At 46.2% G+C, this 23,892-nt stretch overlaps 1 protein-coding gene across 1 annotated transcript in view; it reads left to right on the top strand.

Annotated features, from left to right (window-relative positions):
* LOC140455474 (class I histocompatibility antigen, F10 alpha chain-like) overlaps nucleotides 1-23,892 on the top strand; it is a 31,265-nt gene that overhangs the window by 6,768 nt on the left and 605 nt on the right. The window contains exons 3-7 of the mRNA XM_072550384.1: nucleotides 9,241-9,516; nucleotides 9,633-9,911; nucleotides 22,366-22,473; nucleotides 22,979-23,011; nucleotides 23,568-23,603. Of these exons, the coding sequence (XP_072406485.1) occupies nucleotides 9,241-9,516; nucleotides 9,633-9,911; nucleotides 22,366-22,473; nucleotides 22,979-23,011; nucleotides 23,568-23,599 (728 nt within the window). The 3' untranslated portion in view covers nucleotides 23,600-23,603. The remainder of the gene's footprint in view (nucleotides 1-9,240; nucleotides 9,517-9,632; nucleotides 9,912-22,365; nucleotides 22,474-22,978; nucleotides 23,012-23,567; nucleotides 23,604-23,892) is intronic.

The following is a 23,892-nucleotide window of genomic DNA, read 5'->3' as shown; positions in this document are numbered from 1 at the left end:
AGTCCATCCCCCAGCACTGACCCCTGGGTCACTCCACTCAGTTAGTCCCCTAGCACTGACCTCTGGGTGACTCCACTCAGTCCATCTCCCATTACTGACCCCTGGGTCATTGCCCTCATCCATCCCCCACCACTGACCCCTGGGTCACTCCACTCAGTCCATCCCCCAGCACTGACCCCTGGGTCACTCCACTCAGTCCATCCCCCAGCACTGGCCCCTGGGTCAATCCACTCAGTCCCTCTCCCAGCACTGACCCCTGAGTCACTCCACTCAGTCCATCACTGACCCCTGGGTCACTCCACTCAGTCCATTTCCCAGCACTGACCCCTGGGTCAATCCACTCAGTCCATCCCCCAGCACTGACCCCTGGGGCACTCCACTCAGTCCATCCCCCAGCACTGACCCCGGGGTCACTCCACTCAGACCATTCCCCAGCACTGACCCCTGGGTCATTGCACTCATCCATCCCCCACCACTGACCCCTGGGTCACTCCACTCAGTCCATTTCCCACTACTGACCGCTGGGTCACTCCTCTCTGTCTGTCTCCCAGCACTGACCCCTCGGTCACTCCACTCAGTCCATTCCCCAACACTGACCTCTGGCTCACTCCTCTCAGTCCATGCTCCAGCACTGACCCCTGGGTCTGTCCACTCAGTCCATCTGCCTGTACTGACCACTGGATCACTCCACTCAGTCAATCCCCCAGCACTGACCCTTGGGTCACCCCACTCAGTCCATCCCCAAGCACTGACCCCTGGGTCACTCCACTCAGTCCATCTCCCAGCACTGACCCCTGAGTCACTCCACTCAGTCCATCACTGACCCCCAGGTCACTGCACTCAGTCCATTTCCCAGTACTGACCCCTGGGTCACCCGTCTCTGTCCATCTCCCAGCACTGACCACTGGGTCACTCCACTCAGTCCATCTCCCAGCACTGACCCCTGGGTCACTCCACTCAGTGAATCTCCCAGCACTGACCCCTGAGTCACTCCACTCAGTCCATCTCTGACCCCTGGGCCACTCCACTCAGTCCATTTCCCAGCACTGACCCCTGGGTCACCCATCTCTGTCCATCTCCCAGCACTGACCTCTGGGTCACTCCACTCAGTCCATCCCCCAACACTCACCTCTGGCTCACACCTCTAGGTCCATCCTCCAGCACTGACCCCTGGGTCACTCCGCTCAGTTGGTCCACCAGCACTGACCCCTGGGTCACTCCACTCGGTCCATCTCCCAGCACTGACCCCTGGGTCACTCCACTCAGTCCATTCCCCAACACTGGCCTCTGGCTCACTCCTCTCAGTCCATCCTCCAGCACTGACCCCTGGGTCTGTCCACTCAGTCCATCTCCCAGCACTGACCCCTGGATCACTCCACTGAGTCCATCCTCCAGCACTGACCCCTGGGTCTGTCCACTCAGTCCATCTCTGAGCACTGACCCCTGGGTCACTCCACGCAGTCAATCCCCCAGCACTGACTTCTGGGTCACTCCACCCAGTCCATCCCCAAGCACTGACCCCTGGGTCATTCCATTCAGTCCATTCCCCAACACTGACCTCTGGCTCACTCCTTTCAGTCCGTCCTCCAGCACTGACCCCTGGGTCTGTCCACTCAGTCCATCCTCCAGCACTGACCCCTGGATCACTCCACTCAGCCCATCCCCCAGCACTGACCCTTGGGTCACTCCACTCAGTCCATCCCCCAGCACTGACCCCTGGGTCAATCCACTCAGTCTATCCTCCAGCACTGCCTCTTGGGTCACTCCACTCAGTTCATCCCCCAGCACTGGACCCTGGGTCACTCCATTCTGTCCATCTCCCAGCACTGACCCCTGGGTCACTTCACGCAGACCACTCCCAGCACTGACCCCTGGGTCACTCCACACAGTCCATCTCCCAGCACTGACCCCTGAGTCACTCCACTCAGTCCATCACTGACCCCTGGGTCCCTCCACTCAGTCCATCCCCCAGCACTGACCCCTGGGTCAATCCACTCAGTCCATCTCCCAGCACTGACCTCTGAGTTACTCCACTCAGTCCATTTCCCATCACTGACCCCTGGGTCTATCTCTGCTCTGTCCATCTCCTAGCACTGACCTCTAGGTCACTCCACTCAGTCCATCACCAACACTGACCACTGAGTCACTCTACTTAGTCCATCTCCAAGCCCTGACCCCTGCGTCAGTCTATTCAGTCTATCTCCCTGCAATGAACCCTGGGTCACTCCATTCAGTTAATCCCCCATCATTGACCCCTGGGTCACTCCACTCAGTCCATCCCCCAGCACTGACCCCTGGGTCACTCCACCCAGTCCATCCCCAAGCACTGACCCCTGGGACACTCCACTCAGTCCATCCCCCAGCACTAACCCCTGGGTCACTCCACCCAGTCCATCCCCAAGCACTGACCCCTGGGACACTTCACTCAGTCCATCTCCCAGCACTGACCCCTGGCTCACTCCACTCAGTCCATCTCCCAGCACTGACCCCTGGGTCACTCCACTCAGTCCATCTTCCAGCACTGACCCCTGGTTCATTCCATTCAGTCCATCCCCCAGCACTGACCCCTGGTCACTCCACTCATTCCATCTCCCAGCACTGACCACTGGGTCACTCCACTCAGTCCATCTCCCAGCACTGACCCCTGGGGCATTCCATTCAGTCCATCCCTAAGCACTGACCCCTGGGTCACTCCACTCAGTCCATCCCCCAGCACTGACCCCTGGTCACTCCACTGATTCCATTTCCCAGCACTGACCCCTGGGTCACTCCATTCAGTCCATCTCACAGCACTGACCGCTGGGTCACTCCACTCAGTTAGTCCCCTAGCACTGACCTCTGGGTGACTCCACTCAGTCCATCTCCCATTACTGACCCCTGGGTCACTCCACTCAGTCCATCTCCCAGCACTGACCCCTGGGTCACTCCACTCAGTCCATCTCCCAGCACTGACCCCTGGGTAACTCCACTCAATCCATCCCCCAGCACTGACCCCTGGGTCACTCCACTCAGTCCATCTTCCAGCACTGACCCCTGGTTCATTCCATTCAGTCCATCCCCCAGCACTGACCCCTGGTCACTCCACTCATTCCATCTCCCAGCACTGACCACTGGGTCACTCCACTCAGTCCATCTCCCAGCACTGACCCCTGGGGCATTCCATTCAGTCCATCCCTAAGCACTGACCCCTGGGTCACTCCACTCAGTCCATCCCCCAGCACTGACCCCTGGTCACTCCACTGATTCCATTTCCCAGCACTGACCCCTGGGTCACTCCATTCAGTCCATCTCACAGCACTGACCGCTGGGTCACTCCACTCAGTTAGTCCCCTAGCACTGACCTCTGGGTGACTCCACTCAGTCCATCTCCCATTACTGACCCCTGGGTCACTCCACTCAGTCCATCTCCCAGCACTGACCCCTGGGTCACTCCACTCAGTCCATCTCCCAGCACTGACCCCTGGGTAACTCCACTCAATCCATCCCCCAGCACTGACCCCTGGGTCACTCCACTCAGTCCATCTTCCAGCACTGACCCCTGGTTCATTCCATTCAGTCCATCTCCCAGCACTGACCCCTGGTCACTCCACTCATTCCATCTCCCAGCACTGACCCCTGGGTCACTCCACTCAGTCCATCTCCCAGCACTGACCCCTGGGGCATTCCATTCAGTCCATCCCTAAGCACTGACCCCTGGGTCACTCCACTCAGTCCATCCCCCAGCACTGACCCCTGGTCACTCCACTGATTCCATTTCCCAGCACTGACCCCTGGGTCACTCCATTCAGTCCATCTCACAGCACTGACCGCTGGGTCACTCCACTCAGTTAGTCCCCTAGCACTGACCTCTGGGTGACTCCACTCAGTCCATCTCCCATTACTGACCCCTGGGTCACTCCACTCAGTCCATCTCCCAGCACTGACCCCTGGGTCACTCCACTCAGTCCATCTCCCAGCACTGACCCCTGGGTAACTCCACTCAATCCATCCCCCAGCACTGACCCCTGGGTCACTCCACTCAGTCCATCTCCCAGCACTGACCCCTGGGTAACTCCACTCAATCCATCCCCCAGCACTGACCCCTGGGTCTCCCCACTCAGTCCATCTCCCAGCACTGACCCCTGGGTAACTCCACTCAATCCATCCCCCAGTCTGAGTTAACCTTCTTCACTGCCCTCAGCACCATCTATTTTGGTGTTATCTGTAAAGTTACTAACCATACTTCCTGTATTCACATTCAAATCATTTATATCAGTGACGAGAAGCAGTGAATCCAACACCTATCCTTGTGGTACTCTGCTGGTCAAAGGCACCCAGTCTGAAAAGCAACTCTCCTCCACCACCACCACCATCCCCCCCCCCCCATCTCCTACCTTCAAGCCAATTTTGTATCCAATTGGCTACTTCCCCCTAGATTTCATGTTATCAAACTTTACTAACCAGTCTACCATGTGGAACCTTGATAAACGTTTGGTAAAATCCATTTAGACAATGTCTACCGCACTGCCTTCATCAATCTTCTTTGTCACCTGAATCAAAAAACTGAAGCAAGTTAGTGAGGTATGATTTCTCACACAAAAAGCCGTGGTTATTCACATCTTTCTCTAAATAAGGAAATCTGAATTGCATGCAGTTTTTGAAATGCAATCTCACCCATGCCCTGGATGATTGAAGCTGATCTTTCCCATATTTATGTTCAGTTCCTTTTGTAATAAAGGCTAGCATTCCATTTGACTTCTTAATTACTTGCTGCACCTGCATACTAATCTTTTGTGCCTTATGCACAAGAACAGCAAGATATTTCAGGTCCTAGCAGTCCTGCACGTTTTCTCCATTTATGTAATACTTATCTCTTTTGTTCTTTCTGAAGTGAACAACTGCAAACTTTCCCGCACTACTGCATACTTACTCATGCTCCAGAACTTGCCGCACTCCTAGCCAAGCTGTTCCATTATAGCTTCAACTCTGACCCCCATCAGCAAGTAGAAAATTGCCCAGGTTGTGTCACTGTCTGGGCAAGCATTAATTGCCTGTCCCTAATTGCCTTTGAGAAGGTGGTGCTGAACTGCTAACTACAGCAGTCCATGTGCTGTCGTGAGATCCACAACTTCCTTCGGGAGGGAATTCCAGGATATTGACCCAGCAACGGTGAAAAAACATCCAAGTATTTCCAAGTCAGGATGATGAGTGGACTGGAGAGGAACCTGCTGTTGGTGGTGTTCCCATCACCTATTCTTTTAGATGGAAGTGGTCGTGGGTGTGAAAGCTTCTGACTAAGGATCTTTGGTGAATTTCTGCAGTGCATCTTGAGGGTAGTACACACTACTGCAACTGAACATTGGAGGTGGAGTAAGTGGCTACTGATGGATGTGGTGCCAATCAAATGGGCTGCTTTGTCCTGGATGGTGTCAAGCTTCTTGACTGTTTGAGCAGCACCCCTCCAGTTAAGTGGAGAGTATTCCATCACACTCCTGATTTCTGCCTGGTAGGTGGTGGACAGGCTTTGGGGAGTCAGGAGGGAGTTACTTGCTGCACTATTCCCAACCTCTGACCTGCCCTTTTAGCCACTGTAATCATATAAAGAGTCTGGCTAGTTTCTGGCCAATGATAACTCCCAGGATGTTGATAATGGGAAGTCCAGTGATGGCAATACTATTGAGTCTCCAGGAGCGATGGTTAGATTATCTCTTGTTGGTGATGGTCATAGCCTGGCATTTGTATAGCGTAAATGTTACTTGCCACTTGTCAGCCCAAACCTGGATATTGTCCAGGTCTTGTTACATTTGTACATGGACTTCTTCAGTGTCTGAGGAGTCCCGAATGGTGTTGAACATTGTGCAATCATTGGTGAATATTCCCACAACTGATGGAGGGAAGGTCATTGATAAAGCACCTGAAGATAATTGGGCCTAGGGCAGGGATTCATGCCGAGATGTCCTGGAACTGAGATAACTGCCCTCTAACAACCACAATCATCCTCCTATGTGCCAGGTCTAACTCCAACCATCCCCCCTCCCCCGAAGTCACTCTCACCTCATCTGTGGAACTTAGCTCTTTTGTCCATGTTTGAACCAAGGCTGTATTGAGGTCAGGAGCTGAGTGGCCCTGACAGAACCCAAACTGGGTGCCACTGAGAAAGGTATTGCTGAGCAGGAGCTGCTCGATAGCACTTTGATGACACCTTCCATCACTTTACAAATGATTGAGAGTAGACTGATGGGGCGGTAATTTGCTGGGTGAGATTTGTCCTGCCTTTTATTCTCAGGACACTCTTTTGCACGTTTACACATTGTTGGGTAGATGTCAGTGTTGTAGCTTGGCTAGGGGAGCAGCAAGTTCTGCAGCACAAGTCTTCAGTACTATTGCTGTAACATTGTAAGGACAAATAGCCTTTGCAGTATCCAGCCTTCAAGCATTCCTTGATACTATATGGAGTGGATTGAATTGGCTGAAGACAGCCAGTGATGCTTGGGACCAAAGAGGATTCCAAGATGGATCATCCACTCAACACCTCTGGCTAAATATTTCTGCTAATGCTTCAGCCTTTTCTTTTGTGCTGATATATTGGACACTTCCGTCATTAAGAATGGGGAATTTTGTGGAGCATTCTCCACCAGTGAGTTGTTTAATTTTCCATCACCGTTCACGCTTAGACCTGATCTATTGGTTGTGGGATCACATATCTCTGTTGATCACTTGCTACTTATGCTGTTTGGTGTGCACGTTGTCCTGTTTGGTAGCTTCACCACATTGACACCTCATTTTCAGGTATGCCTAATACTGCTCCTTGCATGCCCTCCTGCACTCTCCATTGAACCAGGGTTGATCTCCTGACTTGATGATGTGCCAGGCCATGGGTTTGCAGATTGTGTTGAAGTACAATTCCTTTGCTGTTGATGGACCACAGCACCTCAGACTTGAGCTGATAAATCTGTCTATTTAGCATGGTGAGAGTGTCACACAACATGCTGGAGGTTATGAAGGCAGGACTTCATCTCCATAAAGACCATGTGGTGGTCACTCGTATCAACACTGACATGGACAGATGTATCTGCTGCTGGCAGATTGATGAGGAGGAGGTCAAGTATGTTCTTTCCTCATGTTGGTTTTCTCACCACCCAGTCTAGCAGCTATGTCATTTAGGACCCAACCAGCTCAATCAGTAGTACTGCTACTAAGCCACACTTGTTGGTGGACACTGAAATCTCCCACCCAGAATACATTCTGTGCCCTTGCCACCCTCAATGCTTCCTCCAAGTGTTGTTCAACATAGAGTCATAGCATGGAAACAGACCCTTCAGTCCAGCCCGTCTGTGCCAACATATCCATGCCCCTCATAATTTTGTAAACCTCGATAAGGTCACCCTTCAGCCTCCGACGCTCATGGGGCACTGCTGATTCATTAGCCAAGGGAGGATGGTCCACGGTAATCAGCAGGTGGTTTTCTTGCCATATTTAACCTGAAGAAATAAGACTTCATGGTGTCCACAGCTGATGTTGGAGACTCCTTATGCAACTCCCTCCCAACTATAAACCATCGTGCTGCGACCTCTGCTGGGTCTGTCCTGCCGTTGAGACAGGACATATCCACTGATGGCAACGGTGGTGTCTGGGACATTGTCGGTAAGTTATGATTCCATGAGGCTGTTGCTTGCTTAGTCTGTGAGACAACCCTCCTGATTTTGGCACTATCCACCGATGTTCATGAGGAGGTCTTTGGAGGGTCAACAGAGTTGACTCTGCAGTTGTTGTTGCCAGTGCCTACGTCAATGCCAGATGGTCTATCCAGTTCCATTTCTTCTTGAGACTTCATTGTGATTGTTACACGGTGTGGCTTGCTCTGCCATTTCAGAGGGAAGTTGAGAGTCAACCACATTGCTATGGGTCTGGAGTCACCAGGTGGGGATGGCTGGTTTTTGTACCTGAAGAACATTAGTGAGCCAGATGGGTTTTTCTGACAATTGACAATGGCTTCATGGTGATCAGTTATTTCTTAATCCCAGGTATTTTTATTAAATTTAAATTCCACTATCTGCCGCAGGAAGATTTGAACCTGAGTCCTGAGAACATCAGTTGAATTTCTGGATTACCAGTCTGGAGTGATAGTACCACTGCCAGCACCTCACCATCACCTCTTGAATATCCCTTCCCCAATGATTGTCATTTAACCAAGTTCCTCTCCCCCTTCCACTTCCTGGTTTACAGCTAAGACTCAACTGGTTTTATACTCTCTGTAGTGAAGGCAACTGGAAATTATGTCTTTATTTCATTCACCATTTTCTTATTAAATTCCCATTTCACTCTTGAGAGGACCAGCACTAACTTGACATAATCTTTCTATTTTTAATACCTGTAATAAAGTGCTGTCCATTTTCACATACATAGCTAGCTGCTTTTCATTCATTATTTTCTTTCTAACTGATTAATATTTGAACCGTTCCCTGCTGCTCCTTAGACTTTGTCCAATCATCTGATCTTCCATTCACCTTTAAGTAATTCTGTGCTTTTTCCTTGACTTTGATGCTTCAGTAGCTTCTTTTGTTAACCACAGTACTCCCTTAGAATTTTTCTTTATATTTGTGTTTGCTGCTTTCTATATGTACCTTTGCTCTGAGGTTCACGATTTATCCTGTCACATTACACAATTCTAAGGCTAACATAACCTGTTCTTTGTTGGTTCCTGAATGTGCTTCTTGAAAGAAAAACTTGCTCAAAAGCAAACTATGACCTGTTCATCCAACCTACCAGTGTCAATCTTATTTTTTCACTTGCTGTGTAAATTAAATTGACTACAATTATCTTTGTATTGTAGTCACCGCAATCAGCATTACTTCCTGTAAGTTCACTGTGTTTACTGTTCACGGAACTAGGGACCACTGCTGCAAATAATTCATTCCCCTTACTATCCCTCACTTCCACCTGATCTGATATTCAACGTCTCAATCTCTGAAACCAAGATTATTTGTGACTATTGCACATGTACCATCTTTGATTAACCGTGTCATCCCTCACCATTACCACGCCTCTGATTCTTTTATATGTCATCTGTCCATGAAATGTTATGACCCAAATCAGTGACACTGATCCCAATTTATATCTAATATTAGATCCCCTTTTCCTTCTGATCAGAATGTGACACTCATTCACCATTTCTAAATGATATAACATTCCCCACTCCCTCTAATCAGATTCTGATTATCTATTAATGATTGATTACTGACCCCTGTTGGTCACTCACAGGAATTCATGTTTTCCAATGGATCCGTTCTGTTGAGGTCAGTGATGACGGCTCCATGAAGAGATGGATGAGTTTTGGATTTGATGGAAAGGATTACATTAGTTTAGAACCAGACAGAATGAGGTGGGTCGCAGCAAATCACTTTGCAGTGCAAACGAAAGAGAAATGGGATTCGGATCAAGCCTGGAACAACTACTGGGAATCAAATCTGCAAGAAATTTCCATTGAATATTTGAAGAAGTATTTGCAAGCAGGAAAGGAATATTTCTCAAGGAAAGGTATGTATTTCAGTTTTGTTCCATGTTCTGATCTAACCTCACTGATCTATGAAACCGTTCTCCCATTCCATTCAGTATCTGTCTACTGTTTGTGTTTTCACCCTTTCCCATCACAGTTCAGCCTGAAGTGTTCATCTCCAGGAGGGAGCCCAATGGTCAGGACAAGCCACTCACTCTCTCCTGCCTGGTCACTGGGTTTTATCCTGTAGACATTGAGGTGACCTGGCTAAGGAATGGAGAGGTTAAGACTGAGACCCAATCCTCGGGGGTTCGACCGAACCATGATGGGACCCATCAGATCCAGAAAGAGATTGAGATCAATGCTGGGGATGAGGATCAATACTCCTGTCAAATTGAACACAGCAGCCTGGCAGAGGCCCAGCTCTATCAGTGGGGTAAGGGACTGTCCTCAATGACATTTAAATATTGATTCCCCGCACTGCACATTTATTGGTGGTATATTTGCTGCCACCGATCATTCTGACTGGTGATCATCAACAAGACTGATTTCTAGTGCCACTTCATCTTAGGCAGTGCTGGAGTCTCAATGGACAATCAGTCAGTTCATTACAGAATATTTCATAACTAATTATACCATACAGCAAATACAGCATGATCTCCCATGTGACAGCAGACACAGCCTAAGATGAAGCGCACAATACTGTTCTTCAAACATTCTCACATTACGGATAGACCTCACCTTGTGATCTCAGATTCCACTCTCAGCTCGCATTGTAACTGCTGTCACAACAAGTAGTGTGTATCTGTATGTCGATATGTTTGTGTGTACATGTTACTGAGTAAGTATGCATCTGTGTATGGACATGTTTGTCTGCGTGTGTGTCTGTGTGTGGACGTGTCAGTGTGTGTGCAATTCTCTGTGTGTGAGTGGATATGTCTGTTGTGTCTGTGCCTGGGTGTGTCTATGTATGTGTGTGATGAGGGTAAGTGTATCTATGTGTGTTGGAGTGCGTCTATGTCTTTCTGTGTGTGTATGTAGGTGTGTTATTGTGTAGGTGTGCACTTTTGTGGGAGTGGTCTGTGTGGGTGTGCCCATGTATGATGTGCGTGTTTCTATGCAAAGGCAAGTTTGTGTGAGTGTGTATGGATGGAAATGTCTACACATGGACCAGTCTGCATGATAGTAGAACATCCACAGACTTAGTGTGGGGCATGTTTCCAGATTTCTGCTGCCTGATTTATACCATGATTTTCCCTCTTTTTAACCATAGCTTAAAGATGCAGCTCTCTTGTTCCAGATTCTGCAAGTAGAGAAAATCGGTTTGCTGTAAATAAGCTATCACCTCCCTGCAAACACTTTGATCAGCTCATCTTTCATCCTGCTCATCATGTGAAAACACATGGCTGGTCGATATGATCTGTCCTTAGACTGTATTCTTGACCAGACCAGACCACCTTAAAATGTTTTAAGAAGGTATCCCAGACCCTAACTTTTTTAGTTGTTTTGATAGATGTAAGGTGGATATCCCAGGAGTGATGCAATTGGTCAAACCATGCAACTTTAAACAAAACAGAGTTTATTTGCAGAGTACCAAATGCATGGAAACAAGCCCTTCAGTCCAACCCGTCCATGCTGACCAGATATCCCAACCCAATCTAGTCCCACCTGCTAGCACCTGGCCCATATCCCTCCAAACCCTTCCTTTTCATATACCCATCCAAATGCCTCGTAAGTGTTGCAATTGTTCCAGCCTCCACCACTTCCTCTGGCAGCTCATTCCATATACGTACCACCCTCTGTGTGAAAAAGTTGCCCTTGAGGTCTCTTTTATATCTTTCCCCTCTCACCCTAAACCTATGCCGTCTAGTTCTGGACTTCACCAACCCAGGGAAAAACCTTTTGTATTTACCCTATCCATGCCCCTCATGATTTTATAAACTTCTGTAAGGTCACCCCCACCCCCCTTCCCAGCCTCCAACACTCCAGGGAAAACAGCCCTAGCCTATTCAACCTCTCCCAATAGCTCAAATGCTCCAGCCCTGGCAACATCCTTGTAACTCTTTTCTGAACCCTTTCAAGTTTCACAGTATCTTTCTGATAGGAAGGAGACCAGAATTGCATGAAATATTCCAAAAGTGACCTTACCAATGTCCTGGACAGCCGCAACATGGCCTCCCAACTCCTGTACCCAATACTCTAACCAATAGAGGAAATGCCGACCAAATGCCTTCTTCACAATTCTATCTGCCTGCGACTCTACTTTCAAGGAGCTACGAAGTTGCACTCCAAGGTTTATTTGTTCAGAACACTCCCAAGGACCTTACTATTCAGTGTATAGTCCTACTAAAATTTGCTTTCCCAAAATGTAGCACCTCATATTTATCTAAATTAAACTCCATCTGCCACTCCTCAGCCCATTGGTCCATCTGGTCAAGATCCCGTTGTAATCTGAGGTAACCCTCTTCATTGTCCACGACACCTCAAATTTTGGTGTCATCTGCAAACTTACTAACTATACCTCTTATGCTCACATCCAAATCGTTTATATAGATGAAGAAAAGTAGTGGACCCAGCACCGATCCTTGTGGAACTCCACTGGTCACAGGCCTCCAGTCTGAAAAACAACCCTCCACCAACACCCTTTGTCTTCTACCTTTGAGCCAGTTCTGTATCAAAATGGCTAGTTCTCCCTATATTCCATGTGATCTAACCTTGCTAACCAGTTTCCCATTGGGGTCCTTGTCGAACACCTTACTGAAGTCCATATAGATGGCGTCTACTGCTCTGCCCTCATCAAACCTCTTTGTTACTTCTTCAAAAAACTCAATCACATTAGTGAAACGTGATTTCCCACACAAAACCATGTTGACTATCCCTAATCAGTCCTTGCCTTTCCAAATACATGTAAATCCTGACCCTTAGGGTTCCCATAACAACTTGCCCAGCACCAACATCAAGCTCACTGGTCTATAGTTCCCTGGCTTGTCCTTACTAACTTTCTTTAACAGTGGCACCACGTTAGCCAATCTCCAGTCTTTCGGCACCTCACCTGTGGTTATGTATCGATGATACAAAATCTCAGCAAGAGGCCCAGCAATCACTTCCCTAGCTTCCCACAGAGTTCTAGGTTATACCTGATCAGGTCCTGGGAATTTATCCACTTTTATGCTTTTCAAGACATCCAGCACTTTCTCCTCTGTAATCTGGACATTTTTCAAGATAACACACATTCTGTATCTCCCCCATCTCCTGTGGTTTCACACAAAGGCCACCTTGCTGATCTTTGAGGGGCCCTATTCTCTCCCTAGTTACCCTTTTGTCCTTCATGTATTTGGAAAAACCCTTTGGATTCTCCTTAACTGTATTTGCCAAAGCTATCTCATATCCCCTTTTTATTCCAATTCGTCTCAAACTGAAGATGGATAATCTCACATTTATCAGCATTAGGACATCAGTGGGAAATGGAATTCAGTCCCAGAATCTGTCAATGACACTTCACGGTTCCTCCTAACTTTGTTCGATTCATAACCTTGGATATGCAGTGCTCTCTTCCTTCATCAAACTCAATGATATAGATGTGAAAAACTGAGGTGCCAGGGCCGATCCTTGGGGAATAGATTTGATCACATTGAAACAATGGGAGGACATTCCAAATGTCTTCATTATCAGTCTCCTACTTCCCAAATAATTCAAATTCTGTGTCAAAGATTACCTCCAATTCCATTGCCTCTCATATTGTGAAATCATAATTTATAATCTTTCATGTGGAGCCATATGAATGACGTTCCCTTATCAACCATGTTCAAGAACTCCTCATTGAAATAACTCCACTGAAGCCAGAATCCTGTTACTCGTGGTTTACATGTGGAAAATCCTTGAGTCTGGTCCAGCTCCCTCAGAGCCAGCTCTCAGTGTGTCAGAATGTCTGGGTTTTTTCTTCTTCCCCTCTCTTTTGTGCTTTATTTTGTTTTTATAATGATGGTCAGTGCTATTATTAAATTTCATATTCTTGTCTTTCCTAAATTACAAAAATGTCACCCAACACATTCCTCATGCTCTACATCTCCAAATTATGACTTGTAGCTGAAACTCACCCTATAGGACCCGATCACTGAAACTCACCCTGTAGAGGACCCTGTTACTGAAACTCACCCTATAGGACCCTATCACTGAAACTCACCCTGTAGAGGACCCTGTTACTGAAACTCACCCTATAGGGCCCTATTATTGAAACTCCCCCTTTATAGGACCCTGTTACTGATACTCACCCTATAGGGCCCTATTATTGAAACTCCCCCTTTATAAGACCATATTACTTATACTCACCCTATAGGACCCTGTTACTGATACTCACCCTTTATAGGACCATGTTACTGATACTCATCCTATAGGACGCTGATACTGAAACTCACCCTATAGAACCCTGTTACTGAAACTCCCCCTTTATAGGACTATGTTACTGAAACTCACCCTATAGAATCCTGTACTGAAACTCACCCTATAGGACCCTGTTACTGAAACTCACCCTATAGAAGCCTATTATTGAAACTCCCCCTTTATAGGACCCTGTTACTAATACTCACCCTTTATAGGATCCTGTTACTGATACTCACCCTATAGGACGCTGTTACTGACACTCACCCTATAGGACCCTGTTACTGAAACTCCCCCTTTATAGGACCCTGTTACTGAAACTCCCCCTTTATAGGACCCTGTTACTGATACTCACCCTATAGGACCCTATTATTGAAATTCCCCCTTTATAGGATCTTGTTACTGATACTCACCCTATAGGACGCTGTTACTGAAACTCACCCTATAGGACCCTGTTACTGAAACTCACCCTATAGAAGCCTATTATTGAAACTCCCCCTTTATAGGATCCTGTTACTGAAACTCACGCTATAGGACCCTGTTACTGAAACTCCCCCTTCATAGGACCCTGTTACTGAAACTCACCCTATAGAAGCCTATTATTGAAACTTCCCCTTTATAGGACCCTGTTACTGATACTCACCCTATAGGACCCTATTATTGAAATTCCCCCTTTATAGGATCTTGTTACTGATACTCACCCTATAGGACGCTGTTACTGAAACTCACCCTATAGGACCCTGTTACTGAAACTCACCCTATAGAAGCCTATTATTGAAACTCCCCCTTTATAGGATCCTGTTACTGAAACTCACGCTATAGGACCCTGTTACTGAAACTCCCCCTTTATAGGATCCTGTTACTAATACTCATCCTATAGGACCCTGTTACTGAAACTCCCCCTTTATAGGACCCTGTTACTGATACTCACCCTATAGGACCCTGTTATTGATACTCATCCTATAGGATGCTGTTACTGAAACTCACCCTATAGGACCCTGTTACTGATGCTCACCCTATAGGTCCCTGTTACTGAAACTGACCCTATAGGACCCTATGACTGAAACTCCCCCTTTATCGGACCCTGTTCCTGATACTCACCCTATAGGGCCCTATTATTGAAACTCCCCCTTTATAGGACCCTGTTACTGATACTCACCCTATAGGACCTTGTTATTGATACTCATCCTATAGGATCCTGTTACTGAAACTCACCCTACAGGACTCTGTTACTGAAGCTCCCCCTTTTTAGGATCTCAAGTGATTAGATTAGATTCCCTACAGTTTGGAGACAGGTCCTTCTGCCCAACAAGTCCACACCGACCCTCCGAAGAGCAACCCATCCAGACCCATTCCCCCACCCTATATTTACTAACATTATGGGCCATTTAGCATGGCCAATGCACCTAACCTGCACATCTTTGGACTGTATGAGGAAGCCAGAGCACCCGGACAAAACCCACGCAGACACAGGGAGAATGTGCAAACTCCCCACAGCCTGAGGCTGGAATCGAACCTGGGTTCCTGGCGCTGCAAGACAGCAGTGCTAACTGCTGAGCCACTGTGTCGCCCATTTGCAACACTCATACTTCAATTCCTGTGACAATCTAGAGTCTCTTATAACCCAGGCATGTGTCAATTGATCACTTTTTTCTAATTTACCCAATCTTTTAATCTCTTGTCAAACCTACTAGTTTGAACTTGGCTTTTCATTTTGGTTTCTTAATTTAAAAAATATAAACCCATAGTATTTGTGAAGTGATGAAGCTAAAAGGATTAAATAATGAAAACATATAAATATGCTGGTGTTGCCTAAAATCTTTAGGATTATGGGGTGACTTCTGAAATAACTCCACAGAAGCCGATATCTTTTAACCAAGTCACCCTTTATTGACACATGGAAAGTCCTTGACACTAGTCCAGCTCCCTCAGAGACAACTCTCAGTGTGTCAGAATGTCTGACATTCCTCTTTATCTGTCAGCCAGAGGTCCCTGATTGGACCAGATAAACAGTCCTAATCTGGGAACTCATATTCTATGATATCCACCTGGCTGACCTCATTGCTATCACAATATCCCTCCCCCTCTGAGTCTGAAGTCATAGGTTGACCTTTTCTCTTAGGGAGCCTCCTGGGGCATTTTAACACTGCATCAAGTCCTTCCTCCAAACTCAGTGTGCAGTATAGGCAGTATGTAATGCACGGGAACTTGGCTTTTATGAGAGGAACCCCTTGGAAGGAACTCAGTCTCTTTTTCCGCAGGCAAAGACATTGATGCGGCTACATCCTCCATGTCCATCTCAGATTCAGAATCTCATGATGGTGAACCCATGGGTTCAGAGCCTTTCCTACTGTTCTGTGGAACTGGGCATGGTTTGTTCCCATGCCGTTTGCAGATTTGCAGGCTTTCATATGTCATCATTCTTGTTCAGGACCGTCGCACTGACTGAGTTCCAGATGTGGGGAACTGCTGACAGTAATTTTTGTTCTTTTTAGCACACTGGGCACTGGCCTTTTTAGTGTGGCTATGTCTGTATCCAAGCCTGGCCACCAGACATATCCTCTCACTAACATCTTCATTTTGGAGACCCCTGGATGACTCTGGTGGAGTTCAGCCAGTATCTGGTGATGACCATTGCTCAGGATAATCACTTGTGCTGTCCTCTACTGTGAGCTGGTCGCTCTGGGTCCAAAAAGCTTTCGATTCTGGTTGTGATTGCCCTTTCATTTCTCCCATCACCACCAGTTGTTTTCGTTTTGCCAGGACCGGATCTTTCTGCACCCAAAGTCTGATATTATCAGCTGTGCTTGGAAGTGTGTACACAAAATTTAAGACCACCACAGGTTTTTCCATTGATGGTACCAGCGATTGTATATCTGCCGGTGGGAAGCAGCTCAATATATCTGTAATCACTACTTGGCCTCCAGGACGGTGTTCCAACTTGTAATTAGAGGCACTTAATATCAGAACCCAATGCTGAATTTGGCCTGAAGCTATGGGTGGTACTGCCTTGTCCTCTTCAACCAGACCTCGTAGAGTTTTATGGTCCATTATTATCACAAATTTCTATCAATAAAGATATTGGTTGAACTTCCTGACTCCAAATATGACTGCCAATCCTTCTTTGTCTGTCTGGCATATTTACGTTCAGCATTAGCCAAAGTCCTGGATGCATACACGGTTGGGCATTCCTCTCCATTGGGCCACCTTTGAGCTAATACCACCCTGCTTTTGTACATTGCATGTCAACACCAGATCTTGCCTGAGCTCATAGTGTGCCAGCATCTTAGAAGAGGATTGCCATTTTGTCACTTCACTGAAAGCTTTGATTTGATTTTGTGACCATCTCCAAGGCTGACCCTTTTTTAGGAGATGGTGCAAAGCTAGCAGGATGTAGTTTAGGTTATGTATGAACTTTCCATAATAATTTACCAGCCCAAGAAATAACCTAAGCTTCTGGATGTAAATGGAAGCCGGAGCACTTTTAATCAGAGTCATCGAGTAATACAACATGGAAATGGACCCTTCAGTCCAACTAGTCCATACCATCCACGTTCCCAAAATAAACCAGCCCCACCTGCCTGTGTTTGGCTCATAGCCCTCTAAACCTTTCCTATTTGTGTACTTATGCAAATGTCTTTGCATCCTCTGGCATTTCATTCCACACACAAACCACCCTGTAAAAAAAAGTTGCCCCTCATGTCCTTTTTTAATCTTTTGCTTCTCACCTTAAAAATATATCCCTAGTTTTGAACGCCCCGTGTTGGAAAAAGACCTTTGCTATTCATCTTATCAATGCCCCTCGTGATTTTATAACCTTCTATAAGGTCACCCCTCAATCTCACATGCTCCAATGAAAACAGTCTCAGCCGATCTTGCATGGTTTTATAACTCAAATCCTTCATTCCTGGCAACACCCTGGGAAATCTTTTCTGATCCTTTTTCAGTTTCGTAATCTCCTTCCTATAACAGGGTGATTAGAACTGTGCACATTATCCAGAAGAGACCTCACCAACCACCTATGTGTCTATGTTAACCACCTGTACAATCTCAACATGATGTCCCAACTCCTGTCCTCAAAGGTCTGAGCAATGAAGGCAAGCGTGCTGAATGCCTTCTTCATCACTCTGACTAACTATGACACAGATTTCAGGTGCAAAATTCTTTGAAATCTGAGGCTTCTATGACACTACCCAAGGCCCTACCATTAATGGTGTAAGTCCTGTCCATGTTTGTTTTACCCAAAATGCAATACCTCTCATTTATCCATTAAATTCCATCTGCCACTTGTCAGCCGATTGACTCAATTGATCAAGGTCTCTTTATAATTTCAGATAACCTTCTTCACTGTCTGCTATACCACCGATTTCAGCGTTGTCTGCAAACTTACCAATTGTACCTCCTATGCACTCATCCAAGTAACATATAAATGACAAACAAAAGTAGAACACCACAGATCACAGACCTCCAATTAACTTCTCAAAGTTCTTGTCTCATACCACTAAAATTTGCCTTACTCCAATTAAAAACTTTAACTTCTATGGAAGGCATATCCTTTCCCATAACTATTTTAAACCTAATATAATTCGGATCACTAGTCCCAAAGTATTCCCCTACTAACACTGCAGTCACTTGCCCTGCCTTATTTCCTGAGAACAGCTCCAGTTTTGCAACTTTTCTAGCTAGAACATTTACATATTGATATAGAAAATTTTCTTGAACACAAATTCCTCACCATCCAAACCTTTATCACACCCTCATTTTTTTTCCCCAATGCATGCAATCCAGACCTGTTGACTCTGTAGCCCAAATAGGTCTCTTTGAGTCCTGAACCATCTCAGGTATATGCCTGCCTTGGAGAAATGTCTAAGGATTACATCCAGATTTTCTCAGTCCTTCTTATTAGTCTTTCCTGTTATTAGTATATCATTGAGATAAGTGATGACCTGGGATAGACCTTGTAAAATGTCCTCTATTGTGCACTTAAAAATTGAACAGGGTGAAGGATATTCCAAATAGCATTTGCATATATTTGTACAAATCCTTATGTGTATTAATTGTAGCATATTCTGGGAATCCTCATCTAAACACAATTTCAAGTAAGTGTGATTCATGTCCGGCTTCATGAAGGAGAGCCCTCTTGCCAGCTTTGCTATGGGCAAATGGCAGTGGGCGGGCCTTACAAATATGCTTCCTGGTCAACATGCAAAGTGGCCTTAGCTCCTCTGATAGTCCCAAGGCCTTCCTGGAAGACATCTGGTTATTTCATTGGGACTTCACTCAAGCAGCCATTTTCTAATTGAAAAATTGTTGAGCCAATTTTGGTAAATCTCTCTCAATCAATTTTGCTCAATCAAGCTTAGGCCTGAGCCTTTTAGTACAATAACTGGGAACTGAACCAGTTGCTTTTTTGAAGAGACCAGAACAGAAGTTGTACCCTTAATCTGTAAAGGTTCCCTCCTAAAGGTTTTTAGCCCAGTTGAAGTTTTGTGCAAACTTAAGGGTTGGAGTCCAGAGCAAGTTTAGTTAAAGACTGCTTCTGTGCTCACTCACACAGTCCCACCTGTATTGACATCCATTAGAACTGGGTGACCATATACCCAGAAACTGATTTTGATTGGTTCTGATTTGGATGTTGCTAAGTAATGTAACTGTTCCAAACAGGATGGACTTACCAGGCTGTGCCCTCTCCTGGATGCCAGCCTATGAGTTCTCTGACTGAATTTATGTCTGGTAGGACTCTCTTTCTTTTGAGTCCACATACTGGCTTGCTGACTCGGATCCTGAAGAAAAGTCTAACCATTCAGCCAAGGCTTAGCTATATTTTGGCGCTTTGCTGTGGGCTGACCGAGATCCCTCTAATCAGGATATGTCCTGAATGTGGCTATTCAATTGACTGCACTGAAGTGGTGTTCCCAAGCTCAGTTTTACTCTGCAACTCGTATGCTCCACTTGCCATATTTTCCAATGATAAAGCCAGTTGTAGGGCCTGTTTGAAGTCCAGTTGGGCTTTAGCCAGTAGGTGCTTTTCTATAGTTACATCATTCATACCACACACCAAATGATATCTAAGCATCTCGTTAAGGGATAAACCAAAGTCACATGCCTCTGCTCGTCACCTTAACCTTGTCAAAAATCCTGACATGGATTCCCCGGTTCTTGAATTGCTAAGTAAAACTGATAGCATCTCAGAAACATAAATGATATGGATGCGAGCATAAGAGGTACGATTAGTAAGCTTGCAGATGACACCAATTTTGGAAGTGTAGTGGACAGCGAAGTGGGTCACCTCAGATTACAACAGGATCTTGACCAGATGGGCCAATGTGCTGAGAAGTGGTAGATGGAGTTTAATTCAGATAAATGCGAGGTGCTGCATTTTGGGAAAGCAAATCTTAGCAGGACTTATACACTTAATGGTAAGGTTCTAGGGAGTGTTGCTGAACAAAAGAGACCTTGGAGTGCAGGTTCATAGCTCCTTAAAAGTGGAGTCGCAGGTCGATACGATAGTGAAGAAGGTGTTTGGTATGGTTTCCTTTATTGGTCAGAGTATTGAGTACAGGAGTTGGGAGAACATGTTGCAGCTGTACAGGACATTGATTCGGCCTCTGTTGGAATATTGTGTGCAATTCTGGTCTCCTTTCTATGGATAGGGTAAATAGGCAAAGTCTTTTCCCTGGGGTCGGGGCATCCAGAACTAGAGGGCATAGGTTTAGGGTGAGAGGGGAAAGATATAAAAGAGACCTAAGGGGCAACTTTTTCTCACAGTGGGTGGTGCGTGTATGGAATGAGCTGCCAGAGAATGTGGTGGAGGCTGGTACAATTGCAACATTGAAGAGGCATTTGGATGGGTATATGAATAGGAAGGGTTTGGAGGAATATGGGCCGGGTGCTGGCAGGTGAGACGAGATTGGATTGGGATATCTGGTCGGAATGGACTGGTTGGACTGAAGGGTCTGTTTCCATGCTGTACATCTCTATGACTCTAATTAAAGGAGGCTTGGGGTTGTCATATTCTTTAACTAAATCCATCATCTCTTGCAAGGTTTGAGTTTCTGGTGCCTCAGGGAAAGTTAGGCTCCTAATAACAGAAGGTGCTGTGGTTCCATGGGCTATCAGGAGAATTACTTGTTGCTTTTCAATGACCTCAGTGTTGTTCACCTGGAAAAAATAACACATTCTATCCTTATGCTGGGCCCCGCTGGGCAATAGTGAAGGTTGATCCCAAATAATGGCATGTTCCAAGAAATGCTTACCCCAACTCAAAGACAACTGTTGCGAGCAGGTTTCTTCAGAAATGTGCTTTATTTTCATCACCACTGAAATAAGTCCACAGATGCCAGTATCCCATCATCAATTCACAGTTCATTTATTTGTGGAAAGTCCTTGGCTCTGGCACAGCTTCATTAGTGACAGCAGCCAAACGTTAGAATCTCTGACACTCCTCTTTTTCCTTGTCAGCCAGGGTTCCCTGATTGGACCAGACTAACAGCCCCAATCAGGGAACACATCTTCTATGAGGTCCTTCTGGCTGACCTCATTACAATCACGACACTCATCAAATTCATTGAGATGCGTCAGACATGAGCTCGCCTTCACAAATTCATTCATGCTATCCTTCAGATCCTTGTCTCAGAGTCTCTCAGTCTCTGGACGTTTGTGGGAACTTTATTTGAGCTGGATTCTTTCACTTATTTCATGTGATGGGTTCACTGCAGTCGATTAGGACTAAGATTTTAAAAATTTATTCACGGGACATAGGTGTCACTAGCTAGGCCGGCATTTATTACCCATCCCTGATTGCTGGGAAAGCAATTGAAAGTCAACCACATTTCTGTGGGTCTGGAGTCTCACATAGGCCAGACCAGAGAAGGTAAGCAGTTTCCTTCCCGAATGAACATTGGTGAACTATCTGGGTTTTTCCAGCAGTCGGCCATGATCTCACGGCCTTCATTCGATTCCTAATTTCTGACATCATTGAATTCAAATTACACCATCTGCCATGGTACATTTCAAACCTGGGTTCCCAGACCATTAGCTGGGTCTCTCGATTAATAGTCTCACACTTGGTCCTGGGATTGTGCTAAGTGCTTTTTTGGAAGGTTTTGCTCGTTTTCCTCATGATTAGCTCAGCCTAATTTCCCACGGTCAGTTTATTCCTCATCCCTTTGAGGTTTGATGTGAAAGCTATTGGTGATGCTGCCTTCTGGACTGTCCAATGTATCCTGAGGGATTGAACAAGGACAGGACACAGAGACATTGGGGAGAATGGAAACTGAACTGTGTGGGAAAGTAACCCCGAGGATTGGAACAACATCATGTTTACACCCCCATCAGTGGGATCTTTGGAGAGTTTACTGGACAGTGAAATCGGGTGAGAGTCAAACCAGCATTTCAACCAATCCCTTCAATTCCCAATGGGTGGGTTTACTTAAAACTGACCCCAATCAACACAGAACTGGGAATGGATCCTGGAAAAGAGATAATCCTGATATTATTCCAATGTGTTTCAGAAATTCCAGAAAACAGAGTGAAGCATTTCCATCTTATCATTGTTTTTGGAATAGTCTCTGCAATGGCTGCAATATTCGGAATAATCATCTGGAAAAGGCCGTGGAGAGGTAAGAATCAGAGAGAGGGAAATGTAGAACTGAGGGGACAGAGTGAGTGTGGAGGAGTCTCCAGTACTGGGAGGACAGGGCACTGTGGGGAATGGAACTGACTGAATTCACACACAGCTGAAAATGTGTTACTGGAAAAGCGCAGCAGGTCAGGCAGCATCCAAGGAACAGGAGAATCAATGTTTTCGGCATAAGCCCTTCTGCACACACATACACACACACACACACACAAACAACTTGTTCCCTGTCTGATCTTTTTTTGTGTGATTGGCCCCGACCAAGTCTAATATTGATCATTAAACCCATCACGCACACTCTCATCCTCACTGACTGAATATCAATGGGATGGGAGAGATCTCCAGAGTCTCCATAAGGTGTAAGGATGGAGGGGAGTGTGGGAATGAGGATTTCTGACACAATCTCCATCCCCTCACACTTGTTGTTTTCTCACTCTCTGAGAATGGATTATTCCCCATCCTAATGGACATTTATTTTGTTTCTGCAGGTTCACCAAGCAAGACCTACACAACAGCTCCCAGTAAGTGACTGAGGGGACAGAGTGTTGGGAATGATGGGAGAGGGATTGGAAGTTGAAGAAATACCTTCTTTTTGCAGTGACTTAGGGGAACAGTGATGCTGCATCTCTCAAACGTCATGACCTTTCCTTGAAGGTCCTCACTCCATGGTCTCCTGTTGTTCTTTTCCTTCATCTCTATCTCTCCACTCATTCTCCTTCTAAATCTCATTCTTCAATCCTTATTTCCCATTCTCTCTTTCTTCAGTTCCTCACCCTTCACTCCCTCACTGTCCACTATATCACCATCCAGTGAGGGAGTGAAGGGTGAGGAACTGAAGAAAGAGAGAACCCCAAACTTCCATTTTCCTCTCATTCTCTCCACACTTTACAGACCCTCTTTCAATCCCTCAGCCACCTCTCCTTCACCCTTGACTCCCTCTGTGCTATACCATGTGAGTCTGGTTAGTTAACGCTGAGGGTGATTGAATCCTGGGGTGCAGTGAGTGAGAGAGAATATCTCACACTGTCTAACTTTATATCTTATTCTATTTCTCACATTGTATTTTTATTTTTTCAGCTTCTGATGTTGCTGTTCCAGCTTCTTCATGATTCAGTAAGTGACATACAAACTTCTCTACACAGACTAATTTGGAATATTTTCACTCCTGCTCTGACCCTGTCATACCCTCCCAGACAATGTTAAATTCTGTAAACCTCATTTCATTCCCATTCCCGTACTGACATGATTCCCTTGTGTCTGTCTTCCTGACCATGTGGGTTTCCTGGGCTTCACTGCAGGATATTCCCGGAGCCTCATTGTGGAATAAATGGGATTCTCCTGTTCCAGTGTGAACATGGACACCATTGTCCATCCTTCCATATCACAGCAGACACACAGAATT

Source organism: Chiloscyllium punctatum, chromosome 30 (genome assembly GCF_047496795.1).
Source record: "Chiloscyllium punctatum isolate Juve2018m chromosome 30, sChiPun1.3, whole genome shotgun sequence".
NCBI classification, from domain to species: domain Eukaryota; kingdom Metazoa; phylum Chordata; class Chondrichthyes; order Orectolobiformes; family Hemiscylliidae; genus Chiloscyllium; species Chiloscyllium punctatum.
This window is presented reverse-complemented; position numbering and strand designations above follow the sequence as displayed.